This window comes from Alligator sinensis, unplaced genomic scaffold (genome assembly GCF_000455745.1).
Source record: "Alligator sinensis unplaced genomic scaffold, ASM45574v1 scaffold1398_1, whole genome shotgun sequence".
Lineage (NCBI taxonomy): Eukaryota > Metazoa > Chordata > Crocodylia > Alligatoridae > Alligator > Alligator sinensis.
Genome location: NW_005842417.1, coordinates 95,947 through 114,159, shown reverse-complemented (window position 1 = coordinate 114,159; position 18,213 = coordinate 95,947). Strand labels below are relative to the sequence as shown.

General features: G+C 46.2%; 1 protein-coding gene across 21 annotated transcripts in view; it reads left to right on the top strand.

Annotated features, from left to right (window-relative positions):
* Positions 1-18,213, top strand: part of OBSCN (obscurin, cytoskeletal calmodulin and titin-interacting RhoGEF) — a 203,694-nt gene that overhangs the window by 92,154 nt on the left and 93,327 nt on the right. For 18 of the 21 annotated variants that reach the window (XM_025211617.1, XM_025211626.1, XM_025211619.1 and 15 more), the window contains exons 30-37: positions 1,845-2,114; positions 3,221-3,487; positions 4,642-4,908; positions 12,551-12,817; positions 14,471-14,734; positions 15,249-15,515; positions 15,916-16,179; positions 17,423-17,689. In XM_025211617.1, coding sequence (XP_025067402.1) covers positions 1,845-2,114; positions 3,221-3,487; positions 4,642-4,908; positions 12,551-12,817; positions 14,471-14,734; positions 15,249-15,515; positions 15,916-16,179; positions 17,423-17,689 — 2,133 coding nt within the window. The remainder of the gene's footprint in view (positions 1-1,844; positions 2,115-3,220; positions 3,488-4,641; positions 4,909-12,550; positions 12,818-14,470; positions 14,735-15,248; positions 15,516-15,915; positions 16,180-17,422; positions 17,690-18,213) is intronic. The other 3 variants (XM_025211618.1, XM_025211620.1, XM_025211633.1) reach the window with 3 other exon arrangements.

Genomic DNA, 18,213 nt, shown 5'->3' with positions numbered 1-18,213 from the left:
GGACCCCTGCTGAAACAGATGGGGCAACTGACAACTGACACCCAGGAAAAAGCCAACCTATTAAATAGGTACTTTGCGTCAGTCTTTCATCAGTCCCATGGGACGCCCATGCCCGCTACAGGGCCGGGAAGTCCGGGTGAGGGTGATCCGCTGCCCTCCTTTAATGCTGACTTTCTGAAGGAACATCTTGAGAAGCTGGATATCTTCAAGTCAGCTGGCCCTGACCATCTTCACCCCAGGGTACTCAAGGAGCTGGCGAGCATCATAGCCCAGCTATGTTGGCTAGCACTATGGAAGAAAGAGACTTGGGGGTCGTCATTGACCACAAGATGAACATGAGCCTGCAATGCGATGCGGCGGCTAGTAAAGCGACCAAAACGCTGGCTTGCCTCCATAGATGCTTCTCAAGCAAATCCCGGGACGTCGTTCTCCCCTTGTATTCGGCCTTGGTGAGGCCGCAGCTGGAGTAGTGTGTCCAGTTTTGGGCTCCACAATGCAAAAAGGATGTGGAGATGCTTGAGAGAGTCCAGAGAAGAGCCACGCGCATGATCAGAGGTCAGGGAAGCAGACCCTACGATGACAGGCTGAGAGCCCTGGGGCTCTTTAGCCTGAAAAAGCGCAGGCTCAGGGGTGATCTGATGGCCACCTACAAGTTTATCAGGGGTGACCACCAGCATCTGGGGGAACGTTTGTTCACCAGAGCGCCCCAAGGGATGACGAGGTCGAATGGTCACAAACTACTTCAAGATCGTTTCAGGCTGGACATAAGGAAGAACTTCTTTACTGTCCGAGCCCCCAAGGTCTGGAACAGCCTGCCACCGGAGGTGGTTCAAGCGCCTTCATTGAACACCTTCAAGATGAAACTGGATGCTTATCTTGCTGGGATCCTATGACCCCAGCTGACTTCCTGCCCTTTGGGCAGGGGGCTGGACTTGATGATCTTCCGAGGTCCCTTCCAGCCCTGATGTCTATGAAATCTATGAAATCTATGAAAGTGCCATTATTTTTTACCCTGCTGAAGTCCCTGGAAAGCCATTAATACATCTCCTTTTGTAACATGCCATCATCTGACCCTTAAGACTGGGGCACAAAACCTAGCAAGGAGCAAGAGGGCCTGCCTGCATCCTGTATTAGTAGTTCTTCAAGGGCTCAAGCAGGGGGGAATAGACTCGCACGTAGGCACCCAAGTCTACATTTGCACCAGACAGAAGCAATAGAAACTGGCTCTTAGACTCCATCAGGGGAACCAAAAGCAGCCATGCAATCTGGTCTTCAGTCCTTGTAACTGCTGTTAGACAGAAGGAGCTGCCGGGGTTTTTAGGTTGCTAAACCTAATGGGATGAATCTAAATCTATCTCTATCATAAACAGGAGGACCGCAAGTTGCAAAGTGGAAAGCAACCCATAAAGTCCCAATTTGCAGAGTCAGTATGAGAGGAAACTTTTAACTAGCCAGAAGGCTTCCCCTGACTGACAGCTCTCTTCCTTTCTGGCTGCCGGCCACGCTGACTCCACTCCACGGGCAGGCTTGCTATCCTGAGCAGGATCGGTGCAATGCGAGAGTCCAAGTCCCTTTTTCCACACCTACGTGGAGGAAGGTGCCACACTTGGCATATAAGGGGGTATCTTGTTAGCAATGGCAAATAGACAAGTGAAGAATTCAGTGCTTTTCTGGTTCATATCATCTCCAAATCCTCAAATATAAACACCTGACCACCTAGCATGCAAGACAACCCTTTACAGCAATTTGAAAAGCCCTTCTGTATAGTCAGGGCTCTTAGTGATGTACAATACCATTTTTCCCTCCTCTTAAGTCATTGTAGCAACCACCTGTTTGTCTTTCAGAGCTGAATATCGGTATCACTAAACGCCTGAAGAACACTGAAGTCCTAGAAGGAGAGGAGTGTAGTTTTGAATGCATTTTGTCCCATGAAAGCGTTGGTGAATTCCAGTGGACATTGAACGGGACTAAAGTAGAAAGCGGGGGAAGGTTTAGGACCCCTAGCAAGGGTCGAAAATACAACCTCAACATCAAAAAAGTGGTTGCAACTGATGCTGGAGAAGTGGTCTTCACGGCTCGTAACTTAATTTCCAAGGCCTTGCTGATTGTGAAAGGTAAGGAGTACAGAGAGGCTTTAGGACTGGATTGTTTTTTAGCATAAGGTGCCTTAGTAAAATTTTAGGACAGAATCCTGATCTCACTGCATTGCCCCGTTCACTTTGACAGGAACAAAGGTGGGGACGGGAAATATTTGAGCAGTTTATACTTATCTACAACTGTCGGCAAACAGTTGCTAGAGCATGCTTAAAGTAAGCCCATCTCTGTTCGTTATGGGCCTGGACGCATAAATACAAATAATTACAGGTGCAAATGCTGTTTAGGAGGAGAAGCTGAGGGATCGGACCTTATTTAGTCTGCGGAAGAGAAGAGCGATAGGGGATTGAATAGCAGCCTTCACCTCCCTGCAGGGGGTTGCAAAGAGGATGGAGCTGGGCTGTTCTCAGTCGGGGCAGATGACAGGACAAGGAGCAATGGGCTCAAGTTGCAGCAAGGAAAGTTGAGGTTGGATATTAGGAAAAACTTTCTCACTAGGAGGGTAGTAAAATACTGGGACAGGCTATTGGTTCAGGCTGTGGACTCTCCATCCTTGGAGGTTTTTAAGACCTGGGTAGACAAAGCCTTGGCTGGGATGATGTAGTTGGGGCTGGTCCTGCTTTGGACTAGATGTGACCTCTTGACATCCCTCCCAACCCTCATTTTCTCTGATCCTATGAATATCAACATCTGCAATTAATTGTGGCTGCAAAGCTGTGGCCACGTAATATATTCTTTAGTGACAACTCCTAATTTCAGTTTACTACTAGCTCACATAGTTAGTGCCCACTGAACATGAACACTAGCTAACACCCCCCACCCCCAGATCCTTGCAGTTGAAAGTAAATCTGCAACCTATTAAGTGATTGTAATTATATTAAGGGGTTATTATTAATTAATAATTTGGACACTTATCTTGCTGGGATCCTCTGACCCTAGCTGACTTCCTGCCCCTGGGGCAGGGGGCTGGACTCGATGATCTTCCAAGGTCCCTTCCAGCCCGAACATCTATGAAATCTATCATTAGGTGATATGACTATTAGAGGTTTTGGAAGCCTCTCCCCACCGAAGAAATTAAAATGATTCTATTCACAGATTTTTAACTATAACTTTGCCCCCTGCTCAGAAAAAACACCTGAGATTTTAAAGGACCTGGAGGATAAGAAATCATCTACAGGCCAAGATGTCAGCCTGAGCTGTGAATTTTCCAAACCCAATGGAAACATGAAATGGTTCAAGGATGGCAAAGCTATCCGGAAAAGCCAGAAATATGACCTGCATCAGGATGGGGCACGGTCCATACTGATCATCCACGACGTCACCACAAAGGACGCGGGGGAGTACTCGTGTGAGATGGACGACTCTAAAACGAAAGCGCTGCTCACGGTGGAAGGTCAGTAAAAGCACAAAAAGTCCGTGTTTTTTGAAGACTTTTTCATTCCTTTGGTTTTCTGAGAAATGGCTTTTTATTTTTTATAATTTCTAATGATTTAAAAAAAAAACTTTCATTGCATTAGAATGGTAATTTCTGAGAAAGAAAGGTTTGCATTTGAAGGTGGCATGACTGATGAGCAATACAAATGCTAAAAATGTAGCCAGCGAAACTCAAAGATGGAAAAATGAAAAGCATTCAAACATACTGTTGCATTCTCCAAAGAGCAGTCCAGTGGTTGCAACACATTCGGGAACACTCGACTCTATCCCCGTGGGCACCCTGGCTCTCTTGCGGACATTAGGAGTGGAGCATCTCCTTAGCAAAAACTGTCTCAATACGATCAAAGGGAAAAAATCCTAGTCGCATTGGCCCTGTCCCTTGAGTGAAACAAATACATTTGTCCACCTTTATTTTTATGGTTATAATGCAATATTCATATTGCCATAGCACCAAAGTCCCAACCTGGTTGGAGCCTGTTGTGTTGGGCGGTGGGCAGATATCTAATAGAAGATGTCTCTTGAACTAAAGGGTCTGTGGCTGACAAAATAGGAGGGCATGGATGTACCTTTCCCCACAAAGAAGGGCCATTAGTAGTAGTAGTTACCCAGGATGTCCTGGGAAACACCGTTGCTATTGTGGATCTAACTTAGAGCCAAGCCATTAGTGAGTTTTGGATGATTAACAGCCCCTTTGGGGTTTGTAAAGGTGCCGTCAGCTCTGGTTTCTGGAGGACCTGTGTTTTTACAGAGCCAGTTTCCGGTGCATGCGGTTTGGCGGCGATTCCCCTTGCCCTGCTTTCTGAGGGCCCCGAGAACAAGAAACCAGGGGTGTGATCCCGAACCTTTCACGCTCCACTTCTTCTCTGCTTCCTGCCATAACCGATCCTATCCTTCAGATTTTTCTCGCAGCTCATATTGACCATTTTCATCAAATGGCCCGCTTTGAAGCACTCTCTCTCGTTGTTTGTGAGCACTGTATCCAATGCAAAAAATGCACGAATAGTCCCTCAGCTGGGACTAGATCCCAGGATTTCCCTCTTTCCTCATGACGGGGCTTCCTCCCGCTTCCTCAGGTCCAGCTGACTTTGCCTACTTTTTTTTCATTCTCCTCAGATAAACCCAACTTTTTTGTCACGGAGCTTTCAGACCTGCGGGCCGAAGAAAAAGGCGCAGCTGTTTTCACGTGCCAGACGAAGAAAACCGCCCCCACGGTGACCTGGAGAAAAGGGACGGCAGAGCTCAAGGCCAGCAAAAAATACGAGATCAGGCAAAAAGAGGAGCTCCTCCAGCTCACCGTGAACGACCTCGAGAAAAGCGACAGTGACACCTATACCTGTGACATCGGTGACGTCCAGTCCAGAGCCAAGCTGGCCGTGCAAGGTAAGTGTGGCTGGAGCCTGCGACGAGGCCTCCGCCAAACAATCACGTGCAGGAGGTGTGTAACACTGAGCTCAGTTTACTCATCACTGAAATGGGTGCACTTGGGTTGCAGCCCAGAGGACTACCTTTTCTGACATGACCAGAGGTTTTGGGTGCTTCAACTTGGTTCCGGGTGCCTGACTTTTAGTTGAGGCTCCTAATAGGTAGAGTGACCATATGTCCTGGATTGGCTGGGACAGTCCCAGATGTTCTAGTCCGGCTAAGCATCCCGGCCGTTGGAGAAAATTTTAAGCCAAGGTCCTGGAATAGCAGGAATTTGGGAGCTGTGGGGTTGGGGTGTGTATATGTGTGTGTGCCACGTTGTCCTGCCTGGCTCAGCTCCTGGGAGTGGCAGGGTGGGGAGAGGCCGGCCGGGCTGGGGGCACTGTGTGGGCTGTGTCTGCCCTGCACTGGCTCATGGCTCCATCCCTGTGCTAGCCCATTGCATTGCAGCCCCCACGTGGAGAGCCCAGCCCAGCCCAGCTCACCCACACCCGGCCCTAACTGGGCAGAGAGTGCGAGGTCATGACTACTTGCTCCCATTTGGCCCAGGGGCACACGGCCAGGATGCAGCTGCAGGTGCTGGGATGGGGCCAGAGCCAGAGCCATGAGTCAGAGCCCGCACAGCACCCCGACCCTGGCCTGAACCCCAGCTCCGGTGAGAAAGGCACTGCACTCCCAACACCTGCTCTGGCCCTGCCTGCTGCCACGCACTGCCCCAGCACACATGCGTACATGTGTGTGTGCATGTGCACATGCTTGCGCACATGCATGTGCACCCTTGGTCCCAGATTTCCCTAAAATAATTACAGTCACTCTACATAAAGGAGACAAAGTGGCAGGAAGTACTGTACCTGGCTCAGGCAAGATCTGTAGACCTTTGTCTGCAAATTCTGCTAAATACCTTGCCACAAGGACACAAAAAAGGAAGGAAAAAAATTAATCCAAGTCAGCCATCCCCAACCTGCACTAACCCTCATACAGTAATGTTGAGCAAGTAATAATGTGTGAGCCGCATCTTCTTTTGCTCCCTCAGTCTTCCTTGAAGAAACATGCACCTCCGTGCTGAGGTGGAGTTTCAGCTGGGCATATCCCTAAGGACTTCACACTGAATCCTTCCTTGATTGCATTCTTGCAACGAGACTTATTAGTGAGATGTAGGGTGATAGTACTGTAATGGAAGAGTGGGATATCTCCAAGGGTCTAAATGTGACAAGATGAGATGGCACAGCTGGGATCTATGGAGAGAGGCATGTTAAGCCAACTTAACTGCTCTGGAAAGGTTAGTGTAGGTTGGGAGGAGTCCTTAGAATATTTGATAATGAAATATTATAGTTTCATAGTTGGTTGGTAGGGTCAGAAGGGATCTGAGCAGCTCATATTAGTCCTCCCAATTCTCTTTTCTTCTTCTGTCCTTCCCTCTTCCCTTCTCCTTTTTTTTCCCCTTTATTATCTCCTGTCTGTGACAGGCATGTACATAGTTCATACACAGTGGATATATATACCATATATATTTCTGAATGTTGCATTTCATTAAAAAAATAAAAAGAAGAAGAAAAAAGGTATCTGTGGAAAACCACATTTTCTGCAGCCTTGAGCAGCATCAGATGGCTGTGTGGACCACTTACAGCCTTTGGTCCTAGCTTGCGGACCACAGATCCAGGCAGTACCCATTTGGCATGGCATGCAGAGCGATTCTGGTAGGGCATCATCAAGGGGAGAGGTGGCCAAGGCAAAACAGCTGGGTTAGAGGTAAAAATACAGGAGAGAAAACTGATGGTACAATACAGTTCCTCATGACCCCCTCCCTGCTGCACTAATGAGGCACCATGACAGAGAAACTCTCGTTAATAAGGAATTGATGGCAACAGAGAGAAGAGAGGAATGGTTTAGTTAATAGAAGTGAGGTTGAGCGGAGGTATCCCATAAAAATAGTACATGTGCAGGCGCAAGATCTTCATTCCTGCGCTGCCCACCACTTCCCAGTTTGGCCAACATAAATGGTACAGTGGGTAATCCATGAATTACCCAGAAACAACAAATTGCCTTGGCGGACGGGGAATCCAGGGTCTTGAAGAAGAGGTAATACGGGAGTTATTGTGGCGCGCAAGATTTCTGACACCGCCTTATTGCATACTACTTATTGTAGCATGCAAGATTTCTGACAGCTCTCCTGACCTGGAAAATATTTGATTTTAGCACTTGAAAACGCATGGTTATTTTGCTCAAATAAGCGTCTGAAACCATACGAGTGTAGTTCATGAAAAGTATGGTAGTGTTTTCTCTCTTTTTTTAATTCAGTAATGTTTCCCAAATGTATTCTGTAACACGCAGTAGGGTGAGGGATAGCTTAGCCTCTAGGTATCACTTTTGTGTTTTGCTCTTCTACTAATTTCCAGGCCTACTTCCGGTATGTCCTTTTATTCCTGTAGTTCCCAAATGAAATCCCCATTCATTCATGTGTGTGTCCTTTGGGTGCTTTCAGAGCAGTTACAAGTTGACCATTGATCCCACACAGGACAACTGCTGCCAGTCTAGCAAAACATGAGAGGTAGAGATGGAGGCTGTAGGAACATCCACTCAGTGATATCTTGCGGGCATCTGGAGAGCCTGATCTTTCCCCCAGCGCTATATTGCAAATTCTGTTTTTATTACTTTTGGTGAACTTCTCTTGCAGGAGGAAATGAATGTCGGAGTTACCATTTACCCAGAGATTGTACCGTAATCTTTTCCAATCGGTTGTATGTGCGTAAGTGCCTTGAGTTTGTCTCGATCCTGTTTCGTTGCATGTTGTCCGTAAATATTCGTTGTCTTCAAGGTAACGTATTCTTTGGCCAGCGACAGTGGAATTGCATTTACATCTTCTGCCCTGAGATATTTCTTTCTCCAAAGGGTTCGTGCTGGAGGTCACGCCATTGGAAGTGCCTCTTGCCTGCATGTGCGCATGTGCCTAGAAAATGAAGGAGTCCAGCAATTTATGTGTCTATGTTTCTTGCAGGCCAGAAAGTGCTAATAATAGAAGACCTGGAAGATGTCCATGTGGTAGAAGGAGAATCTGCCGTGTTCAAATGCAGAATCTCTCCTGTAGACTATAGCGCTGCTCAGTGGTTTTGGGGCAAAACCCCACTCCATACCAATGAACTCAATGAAATCCAATCTCAGCCTGGTGGATATCACTGGCTAACCTTGAAAAAGCCAGCCCCGAAGGATTCGGGGGTCATTACCTTTGAAGCTGGTGATAAGAAAAAAACTGCCAATTTGGTTGTTAAAGGTAATTAGAGCACACAAAACTTTATGCAGTAGAAGATAAATGGAGCAGAAGCAAGAACTGGATGCTAGTTTAGGTATGTAGGGAGAAGGATGGTAATGTGGCTTGTCCATTAGGATCCGTGATACAGATGCTTATGTGCACTTGTGGGTCTGTCTGATCAGGGCAGACTTTCTTTTTCAGTTTATTTGGTGTAACTTAAATAGGAAATTGCAGAATGCAGTCTGTCCCTGGGAAACCCAGTCAATTTTCTATGAACTGGGATTGCAGAATGATAGGACCAGTCACTTAGGAAACTAGTTCTGTGCAATAAATAAGTACTTTTTATTCCCCTTTAATTATGTGTAGGGCCATAGTATAGATGTTTTCAGCCATTTAATCCTGCCAGTTTTTCCAGGACAATTAAAGTAAGGGAGAAAAATGTTAATCTACCGAGTTTGTAGTGAAAGGAATTTCTTTAGGAATGGAAGTTAGTTTTGAGAAATGGGAGAGAGGAGTCAGAAAGACTGTATTGCCTAAATGGCATGCATTCAGGATCCAGAGCATATACCTCCTGGACTAATAAAAAAAAAATCTGCTGTACTCAGCTGGCTTTATGCTGCATCATATTAAACCCATGTGATTTTTTTTCAGAATCATATGCAACTTTGACAAGGTAAAACTTTGTCCAGCTTTGTAAAACTTGTGCAGAAATGGCTGCACTTTCTCAGAAAAAAAAAAAATGCAAATAAAAATAAATCAGCTTTTAGTTGCCACATACTGGCACAAACTTGTGATGTCATGCTGGCAAAAAAACATTCCTATTTCACTCTCTTTTTAGTAAAGGGGCTGAAAAGTTAAGAGTTAGCAGGTGATAGACTTTGGACAAATTTGCATTGCAATGGTCTTCAGACAGGATTGGTTTTCCTCTGGTGCATAAGATTTAGCCAGAAGGTTCCTAAAATTTAATGTTCATATTGAAGGGAATTGCGGGAAATTTCCATGCCTAGTGAAGTTCATGCTTCTGCTTAGCCAATATTAAACCATCGATATCAGAAATGACCTCTCCTTGGGTCATATTCTTCAAAGATTTGTGGGCTTTAGATTTTGCAAAACTGCACCCAGCATTGTCAGAGCCTTGCCTTGCAGCGGTCAGTCCCTCTAGAAAGCTTTATGCCTCATCCCCTGAAACTATTGCTTTCTGACACCGATACTGCTGAACACTGAATCATGTATTTGGTGGGAATACTGCATAAGACATGTGCTGCTCTCCATCCCTTTGGAAAATCTCAGACCCGTTTTATATGATTGTAGAGAAGCCCTGTCTCATTACAAAGGAGCTCGCCGATACGGAAGTCACGGAGGGAGAAGATGCAATTCTGCAATGCAAAACCTCCAAATCGGAGAGCCCTGTTAAATGGTACAAAAATGGAAAGACCCTTAGGAACTCCTCTAAGTTTAAGATCAGCCGGGCTGGATTTGAAGCCAAGCTTGTCATTCAGAAGGCAGAAGAGAAAGACAGTGGCAGATATACGTGCGAGGCTGGAAGAGCTAAAAGTAGTGTGGTTATTACAGTCAAGGATAAGGAAGGTTGGAGCGGTGGTTTGGGTTGCTGCAGGATCACCTCACGCAGAAAGGTCCAAATAACAATTTGATATAGAGAAACACTTTAATCTCTCCTTTGCACTGATAATGCGAGGAGTGTTCTTACTAACTCAATCGGGCAACCTGCAGACGGGTGACAAACTGCAACACGTAAAGCATTTGTTGTGCACGGTCAAGGTTGCACAGACGGTGTGGCCATGCTTTTTTTCCCCCCCTAAGCTAAAAAAGAATATTCCCTTCCCATTTTTATGCCTTTGATCATAGCCTGACTCTCCGTGCCCGCTGATCACCCATGGCTGTCGGACTCGTGCAGGAAGCATGATTTAGAAATAAGTTCTGCCCTGAGAAAGAAGAAAGATTTCTTTGCAAAAAAGCCAGGATGATGGGATTTGCAGCGGTCGCTGCCTCCGCTGAGTTCATTTGCTGTGCCTTTCTGCAGTGCGTGGGACCTGATCCAACTTTCAGTAAGGATAATTGAATGGCATGTGCTGATGCCAGTAGGAACTGGATCTTCCCTGCAGTGAGAGAGGAAAAAAGCAAAACACAATGTCTTCTGTTTTATGGCCGCCACCATGGGCTTGGCATTTCTCCTGTCGTGGAAAAGGTGTGGATGGGGGAGTGAGAAGGGGCAGATTTCTGCAAATGGATTCAGACCGCCCACAGCGGATCAAGAGATACAGAAGAGGTGTGTGATGTGGAGTCACTTTATAATAAAAGCTGCGCTCTGTCCCTTCCTCCTGAGGTTGCAGGAAGAGGAAGCGGTAGAGCATGGCAAGGCCCCATTAAAGGCAGAGGTAGAAGGGGAAGAAGGGAAGGGACCTGTAGTTCTTCAGCCAAGTGACACAAGCAAGATGCACCAGTAGATGGGCTGCTTTCTCCGAATCTTGTCCTAGAAGACAGTGGTGAACACCTGGGTGAAAGGAGAAACCAGCACGCGACAACATTTCTTGCTGTTCAGGATCTGAAAGAAGTCCTCCCTCCCCTCCGTGCCAGAAGTTACCTCCTGTCTCCTCTTCCACAGCAAACGCTCACCGTCTTTGGAGGACATCTACTCCCCGCTAACCCGTCTCGAGTCTCTCTCTCATCGTGACCGTATAGGAATCCTCACTAGGCGTCTCCATCCTCCATGTTCATCTTTCTCCTCTCGCTGTGTGTATTGCAGGGTTTGCTGTGTTGCTATCCCTTTGTGTCTGATGAAAAGATGCCTTCTGGCTTTTTACGAGGGGAAACTCATCTTTCAGCTATTGTTTGTTGTTTGTCCTGTCCTTGTGTTCTCCATGTGTACAGCAACTCACCTCCAAATCCTTTTCCTTTTTTTTCACTCTCCCCCCTTCTCTCCGAGGAAGGGCGCTTGGTGTCCAAAAGTTTGTCTAACATCTTCCAATGATACAGTTGGTCTAATAAATGATATTACCAAACACACCTGCTTGCTGCATCTTGGATCATCCTCCAGCCCCTCTCTTTCTTATGGCAATGACCTAGGTCTGAACACCTGTCTGCAGTGTTAGCCAAATTCTCACACTCCAGACTGCCAATTGCCAATTGTACTACCAGAGAAAGGGCCACTAACTGCCGTGACAAAAATGGCACAGAATGCATCCCATGATCCATAGGTCCAATGCCTTATTGCATGGAACAGGCCTGCATATAGCTATCGCCTGTCACTGGGCCACGGAGGGGAGTTGAAGGAGCCCACTTCTATGATGGGGGCCCTTAAACAGCCCCTGTATTGCATTGCAGAATTTGTACAGCCCCTTTATTGCCTTTCGACCGGGCAGTAAAGTAAAACTGGCATCCCTGTAAATCTGCCCACTTGCACTGCTTTCAGAGCTTTTAAGACAGAAAACTTGTACTTACACATTCAAAGCAGTTCAATGACACCTGTATTATTATCATTATTGAAGGTGCTCTAAAAAAAAAATGCACGGCGTCTATTTTTACTTCGACCTGTGCCAAGCTGACAGCAGGAGACGGCTCATTAGAGTCCGTTTGGAGGATTGAGTCATGCTGTCCCATCCTTTGAGTCTGTGGCTCTACACCTGACTTGAAAAGTTTTATGCAGCATGAAGCTAACATGGGAAAGATGATGTCTGGGCAGCCCTGTTGTCTCGAACCTTCACAATCTGCAATTCTGCATTTTAGCATTGCCAGCTCTTTTCAGTCAAGGACTGCAGCATGTGGAAACTAAAGAAGGTAGCCAGGTCAGATTGTCCTGCAGGCTTAGGTGACATGGACTCCCAAGGTGGATGTTGTCCTAAAGGCCGGTGAGAAGTATGAGTTAAAGCAGCACGGTACTGTAGTGGAGCTCATTATTCACCATGCTACATCTGTAGATGCTGGAGCCCATACCTGCAGCATTGGAGAAGAGAAGACCACTGCTCGGGTAAAAATAACTGTTAGGCAAAGCTTACAGAGTGGGCCATACATTTTTATTCAGTGCTTGAGACATCTGCTATAATTGAACAGTTTTTTTTTATTATAATGTGTAGCAGCAAGATATTGAATTTATATGCAAAGTGCCATTCTGTATCTGGGGTTGCCCCTGTGGGATGTCTCTATTTCTTCTTTAAGGGAAAGCAATCTGTACATGCATCACCATGTCCAGTCAAAACTCCAGTAACAGTAGGGTAAAACCTACCGGCCACCTTTCTTACTTGCAGTGACAGGGGAAGACCGTGTCTCAGCATCGTTGTATGGTGGTGGAGGGGGGCACAGCATGCCACATGCCTCACCTCTGGTTTTGTGTTTTAGCCCTGCCCGTCCTTTTTAAGCAAAACCTGCAGAACACGGAAACAGAAGAGGGGAGCACAGTGGCTCTGCGCTGCGAGCTCACTAAACCCAATGCCCCAGTGGTGTGGAAGAAGGCAGGAGCTGCCCTTCAGGCAAACGCCAAGTACGAGATGAAGCAAGACGGTTCGGTGGCAGAGCTGGTGATCCACAATGCCAAGTCTGAAGATGCAGGAAGGTACACCTGCGATACCGGAGACCAGCAGACGACCGCTCAAGTCCGAATCCGTGGTAGGGGCAAAGCTTCTGTTTTAACCAGTTTCTGGGTTGTTGTTTTTTAATTGTGCTTTCTACAGAAGGGCCCAGGGACCAATCGACCCCAGGCCTCAGTTTGCTGCCCTAGTGCTAGCATGGTGGTAGATTGTCCCTGCCTCAAGGAGATTACATTTTGCACGGAGAGCACCGGTGAAGGGTAGGGGTACATGGTATAATTTATAGCAGAGATCAGCGGGGTGGCAGAAAACAGCAGGTGAGTTCTCTGATGGTTTTAGGGGTTGGGAGATGGTTAGTTGGGCAAAGAGACTCGAAATAGAAAGAGAAGGGAAGGGAAAGGGAGGAGGGAAGGTGGTGAGGGGCAGGGCAAGGGAAGAGACGGGGAGGTTAGAGGGCCAGATGAGGTTCAGGGCTTAGGTGAGGAGACATTGAAGGGGGCTTGGAGCCAGGAGCCAGTCAGCACATCCGAAATACCTGGATGACATCTTAACATCCCAAAACCTCTGTTTTAACAGCTCCTCAGCTTCTGATCTCAGATAAGTAAGGCTCTGGTTGGGGCCTTCCCACAGCTTCATTCCCACAACCACGTGGTGGGGGAGGGATTGAGGGTCCCAAGGGTCCCTGGGCCTCCCCGATGTGCTGCTAGAGCTGGGGGTGCTGGGGGAGAAGGATGTTTCTCACTAGGCACCATTTTGTCTTGTCCTCCAAGTACTCCCCTCCTGTTAAGGGCTACCACTCCAATGACCTTTGGTTGACAGTATAATATTTTTCAGTGACTTTGAAATATTTCTTCAAGTAAAATCTCTCTTCTGCTCTGGGAAAAGGTATTTGTCTGTGCTCTGGAAGTCTAGTTGGAAGGGTCTTTGCTGCAAACTGTTTTATTTAAATAAGTAGATAGATACATACATACATACACACATATAGATAGAAAGATAGATACATACATACATACATACACACACATATATATACATACATACATACATACATACATACATACACAGATAGATAGATAGATAGATAGATAGATACAAACACATATTGATAGATACATACATACATACATACATACACACACATATTGATAGACATACATACATATACACACATATTGATAGATACATACATACATACACATATAGATATGGTTATAGATATACATACATTCACACACATATAGGTAGATACATACATACACACATAGATACATACATACATACATACATAAAAACATACATACACACATACACACACAGATAGATAGATAGATAGATAGATAGATAGATAGATTTACGCACTGCATCGTAGGCAGTTCCAAAACCAGATTTTTGTGCGGCTGTTGGTACATGGGAGCCAGAGAGACAGGAACAGCCCCTGTGAACAGTAGCCTGGAGAAAAGAGTTGGGTTTTTCTGTTTGTTTTTGTTTCTTTTAAAGAAAAGTAGTGTGCCAATTAATATGCCAATTTATCTGCTCTGCAGACAAAGCCCCTCCATTTATCTGAGACTTTCCTTGCATGTGCCTCTTTCACTGGCCGTCCACTCTCCTTGTCTACTCCTTGCAAGGCCTGGAAGGGAATTATGGGTTGCTAACTCCACCGCACAGGAGCTGCTTTTGTTCTCAGTCTAAACCATGTTTAATGCAACCTTCCTTTGCATGCTTCATCCCTCAGCCCTGCCTGCGGTCATCAAAGAGGAGCTGAAGAACGTGGAAGCCACAGAAGGCGGCACAGCCACCCTGCGCTGCGAGCTGAGCAAGTCTGCCGCCGTGGAGTGGAAGAAGGGGCCCAAGGCTCTCAGGCAAAGCGGCAAATACCGCATGAAGCAAGAAGGCACGTCTGCTGAGCTGGTGATCCGTGATCTGGACCTAAAGGATGCCGGAGATTACACCTGTATAGTTGGAGACCAAAAAACCACAGCAGCCTTATCAGTAAATGGTAAAACATCAGAAGTAAATCATGAGATTGTTAAATGTCCCTCCCCCCTCTCCCTCAGCCTTGCCTGTTTCTTTCTTTACGTTTGACATTTCCTTTTCTTCGTCCTTTTCTTCACATTGTCCTACAGCTCCTTTCTCCACCACCCAGTCAAAGTCGTTGTGTATCTGTTGCGCGTGTTATGTTTTTCAGGCCTCTAAGGAACCTTTAGCAGGAACAAGGCACCCGTGTGCATGTATGTCTCGCTGCATTTGTGTTGGAGCTGAGACGTTTTGTGCTGCTCGCTCCCAGGACCTTGTGTGTTGTCTGTCGCACAAGTTGTGTTGCTCTGGGGACTTTGACTCCCATAGTACAGTCTGCTCTAGACCTGGTCTTTCCAGCTAAAGCAGGCTTGGCTTACGCACGTTGTGGCAGGTTAAAAGGTCCATTATAATTCAATAATTTCCTTTGGGTGGCCCACTGTTGCCTTAAACGTGTGGCATTTTGATGCAATACCTGTTCATTCTGCGTCCCCTAGCCCTCCCCGCACGCTTCAAAAAAGAGCTGAAGAACGAGGAGGCCACGGAGAGTGGGACAGCCACTCTGCAGTGTGAGCTGACCAAGGCCGTGGACTCAGTCGAGTGGACGAAGGATGACAAGGTGCTCAAACCGAGTGGCAAATACCGAATGAGACAAGAAGGTCGTTTTGCTGAGCTGATTATCCAAGATCTAGATTTAAAGGATGCTGGAAATTACACATGCGTCTGTGGCGGCCAGAAGACAACTGCTGCTTTAACAGTAAACGGTAAACTTTATAACCTCCACTTGTTTCATATTCATCTCCTCTATGAAACTCCAGATGTTGGGTGCTCATAATGACACACTGCTTCTCCTTTGAGGGCAAGTTCCCTCTCATGCCTGAAAAGCTTTGTATCCTCAGCTGTGCGATGACACTGAGTCACCTTGATATACAATATTTCTTCTTGCTGTATTGGTTTGACGTGGTCCAGTTAGGTGCCCAGCTCTGTCCTCCCATCGCTATCCTTTTTAAATGCGTAAGTCTCCATATCACTGCAGTCTTTCTCCATCCTTGCAGCAGTGTCCACGTACCTAATTGTATCTATTGAGGTCCAATAACCCACAAAATAGTCCTGCTCACTGTAATCTGGTTCTGATCCCGTCTCTGTGCCCGTTGCGTCCCTCAGCCTTGCCTACCCTCTTCCAAGAAGAACTGAGGAGCACAGAGGCTAAAGAGGGCGAGGAAGTCACTTTGCACTGCGAACTGAGCAAGTCTGCCCCCGTGGAGTGGAGAAAGGGGCATCAGGCTCTGAAACCCGGGGACAAATACAAAATGAAGCAAGAGGGTCCCTTTGCTGAGCTGGTGATCCAGGATTTGGAGTTGACGGACACCGGCAACTACACCTGCGTGTGCGGAGACCAGAAGACTTCAGCCACCTTGACAGTGAATGGTAAAGAGAAATAAAGAGCGTACCCCAGATAAAACTCCCCCATCCGAGAATCAGCTCCCCTTTCCAATTATGCTTTCTCATATAACACCCCTGTGTCCATTCCTTGCACATTTGGGGTATTTGATCTTTTTTTCCCTTGTTTTCCCCCTCTTCTCTTCATGACAGAGCTCCTCTTTGCTTGTCGTCTCCATTCATAAGCATGAATATCAAGAGTGCAGACCCTTAAATGTTTCGTTTCCCAGTGCATTCGCTCCAATCCGGAGCACCCTTGTAGGTGCCTCCGGTGGGGTTCAGCAAACCTGGAGAACAGGGGCCTTGCCCTAAGTGATCAGTCCAAATGGACGTGTGTGGTTTGAACTGGATTATTTCTGAGCGTGAGCCGAAGATTCAATCCAGGTCCCAAGCCCAAATGGAGGAGCCTCGGTGGTTTTGTGATAGACAGCGCAGGCTTGACTTAAGTAGATTAATTTTAAAAAGTGACCCACGGCCCATTTTAGCACCTTGTTGACCAATTTGGATGTGGCCCATAGTCGACAATCTTGCTTGTTTTTAAGTTTTCCCTTAGCAATAATACAAAATGAAGTATAATTTCCCTTTGAGTTACTGAGGATATTGAGTCCATGTTTCTCAGCTGACTCATTAATTATGATCAGCTTGTGCCACCCCAGCTAATAACCCATCATTTTCATTAACTTTTTTCATCTTAACAAAAATGCTGTCATTTTTCCTGTGCGGTGGTAGTTTCCATCACTTCTTTTGCACCCTTTTTTCCCCTTCCAAAATGTATATTTTACCTCTGCAAAAATCCAACAGCCCGTTTTTCTTGCTGCTCCACTTTACGGACCTCTGAAAGGGAATGTGTTACTCTTGGCATGGGAAAAGAAACGCTTTGGGCCTTACATTGAAAAGTGGCCTCTTATTTTATACCTCTAAATTTGCTGCCGCAAATCATTCTCAGGGGATACCGTTGGGATATATCATTGCCGATCTGATCAGCTAGCTAGATAAGTACATATCAAAATACTATAAAACAAAGCTGAAAAATATGAGGACACTAAATAATTGGGCAAACTCAGACCCTTTCAAATAATCAGGGTTTTTTACAATATTATTAATGCCAGTGTTTAAAGGCTTCTTCATGGCTTCTATGACAGAATTGACCAGTGCTAAAATGTGTTGATGGTTTGATAAAGAGGATTTCCAAGTTCTCAGTTTTGATCCCCTTCTGCCCGTATTGCATTAGCCCTGCCAACGCTTTTCACCAAAGAACTGAAAAACGAAGAAGCTACAGAGGGTCAAAGTGCCACCCTGAGCTGTGAACTGAACAAGGCTACTGCAAAAGTGGAGTGGAAAAAGGGACACAAGGCCCTTAGACCAACAGACAAGTACAAAATGAGGCAAGAAGGGGCTGTTGCAGAGCTGATCATCCAAGACCTGGAGCTGACGGATGCTGGAAATTATATCTGTGTGTGTGGAGACAAGCAGACTATGGCATCTGTAACAGTACACGGTAAAAAAAAAACCTAAAAAAATTAACATTAATGATGTTGTTCCCTTCCCTGGACAGACCGAGTCCTTTCCTGCAGTATGATCTCAATCCACAGCTCAGTGAGGTCAATTAAAAGGTGGCCCTTAACTTAATGAGGGTTGGAGTCTGCTTTTATTCAGGAGTGAAAATAGTGAGACTAGACAAGAATCAGAAAAATAGTGCAGGGTGCAGAACAGCTGCTTCTTTTCTGTTTGCAGCTGGTTGCTTTTTCACAGGAAGCTTTTTCATGGAGTTTATACTCATGGTATCACCTCTCCGTCCATCCCTTTCAAACCATCATGCATCAGTTTAGCAAGGTGCAAAGCCTTACAATGATTTAGGTTTCACAACGGACCGAAAAGTTGCACCGCTGCTTCCCAGTCGGGTCTCAAGGAATAACAATTCTTAAGAAGTATCACTTCTTATCCCTTTGCTCCAGATACATGACAAAGGGATGATTCTGTCTTGCGTGTCATGTAAAGGACACCGCCACTGTATTCCCACAG